The sequence below is a fragment of the Octodon degus genome, unplaced genomic scaffold (genome assembly GCF_000260255.1).
Source record: "Octodon degus isolate 3935 unplaced genomic scaffold, OctDeg1.0 scaffold00056, whole genome shotgun sequence".
Classification (NCBI taxonomy): domain Eukaryota; kingdom Metazoa; phylum Chordata; class Mammalia; order Rodentia; family Octodontidae; genus Octodon; species Octodon degus.
The window spans coordinates 7,672,755-7,674,090 of record NW_004524632.1 but is presented as its reverse complement, the minus strand read 5'-3'; the positions used below and the strand labels follow the sequence as shown (position 1 = coordinate 7,674,090).

At 56.4% G+C, this 1,336-nt stretch overlaps 2 protein-coding genes across 3 annotated transcripts in view; one reads left to right on the top strand and one right to left on the bottom strand.

The window, feature by feature from the left end:
- Positions 1 to 481, bottom strand: part of Mrpl10 (mitochondrial ribosomal protein L10) — a 6,291-nt gene extending 5,810 nt beyond the window's left edge. Inside the window, exon 1 of the mRNA XM_004633675.2 lies at positions 396 to 481. Coding sequence (XP_004633732.1) covers positions 396 to 447 — 52 coding nt within the window. The 5' untranslated portion in view covers positions 448 to 481. The remainder of the gene's footprint in view (positions 1 to 395) is intronic.
- Positions 482 to 545: 64 nt separating this feature from the next.
- Positions 546 to 1,336, top strand: part of Lrrc46 (leucine rich repeat containing 46) — a 5,264-nt gene continuing 4,473 nt past the window's right edge. The window contains exons 1-3 of one of the 2 annotated variants that reach the window (XM_023718207.1): positions 546 to 565; positions 795 to 906; positions 1,001 to 1,103. In XM_023718207.1, the coding sequence (XP_023573975.1) occupies positions 894 to 906; positions 1,001 to 1,103 (116 nt within the window). In that variant the 5' untranslated portion in view covers positions 546 to 565; positions 795 to 893. Of the gene's footprint in view, positions 566 to 588; positions 685 to 794; positions 907 to 1,000; positions 1,104 to 1,336 lie in introns of those variants that run through there. The other variant, XM_004633865.2, reaches the window with a different exon arrangement.

Below are 1,336 nucleotides of genomic sequence, written 5' to 3'. Positions count from 1 at the left end.
AAAATTACAGATTGTGATGGGACTGTGGGGTCCAAGGCCAGAGGAGGCGACATTCTGGCTGAGGCTTTGTGAAGGTGCCGCAGAGCAACCAGTGCGCGTAAGGAGCGGGGCAGGCAAAGAGAACGGGTCGGCGGCAAGAGCTGCGCGGTGCTCTAGAGAAACCCAGAGCCGGGGGGCTGGAACGGAGGGCACAAGTGCTGCTGTTGGTGACATGGTTGCCGTAACTACGAGTCTGAAATCACCGAGCAGCAGACGGCACAAAGCCCGCAGATTTAGCTGATCACCGCGAGCGGTCCGGTGTCAGAAGTCAGTGGAGGGATTATAAGGAAAGGAGGGGCTACGAGGACCAGGGAGCGCTGGCCAGACGCACAGCGAGGCCTTGGGTTACTCCTTACCCGCCTGGGGCAGGAGAACCCCTCGCAGCACCCCAACCACGGCCGCGGCCATAGCTACCGGAAGAACAGACAGGAGCAGAACGGAGCCGGAAGCAGCTAAGGATTGTGGGTCCGCTAACCGGAAGTAGTGGGCGGACCCGCCCGATGAAGCCAGACTCCGCATGCGCAGAGTCTGACCGGTGGAGCCCTCCTCCTCCCCTACCTGGCGTCCGGTTTCCTAGCAACGAGGCGGTTCTCTGGGAACCGCTCCTTCTTCCTCCCAGCTGTCCACAACTCCCGTTTACTACCAGTAAAGCTCCTCCACATCCCTCAGATTCCAGATAGCCCATCCTTACATCTGTCTTCAAACCTACCCCTAACAAAACACCGTGAATCAACCCTTTTCCATTGTTTCCCAAGGGGGAGCTTTTTTCTCCTCTATCAAGCTGGTTTTAAGCCATCCCTGAAGGCCGTCACAATCCTTGTCGTCCGCCTCAGACCAGCAGCTGTTTATCTTAGATGATGTCTGCAGGTGAGCAGGGAGATGGGTTGTTGGGTGGTCCTACCTCACAGGGCCTGGGCCTCCAAGACTGAAAGAAAAAACAACAGGAATCGTTTCTTCACAGATGAGCTAGCCCAGAGCCCAGGGGAGGGTGTCTGCATCACAGAAGCCCTTATCATTAAGCGCAACCTGAGTTTCCGTGAAGATGAGGATCTGTCCGAGAAGATGTGAGTGGGTGGGGAAGGAAGGGGCGGCCACGCCCCCGCGCTGGACTGGTCTGTCTGTTCATCGCTGCCTGTCTTTCCTAACTCCACACTCCAATCAGTGATAAACCCAATGGATTTAACTGCCTTAAAAATCCTTCTGAGGGCTGGTGAGATGGCTCAGTGGTCTAAAGCACCTACTTAGAACAAGCTTAGCAAAGCACAGGGACCGCGGTTCAATCCCCCAGCACCACATG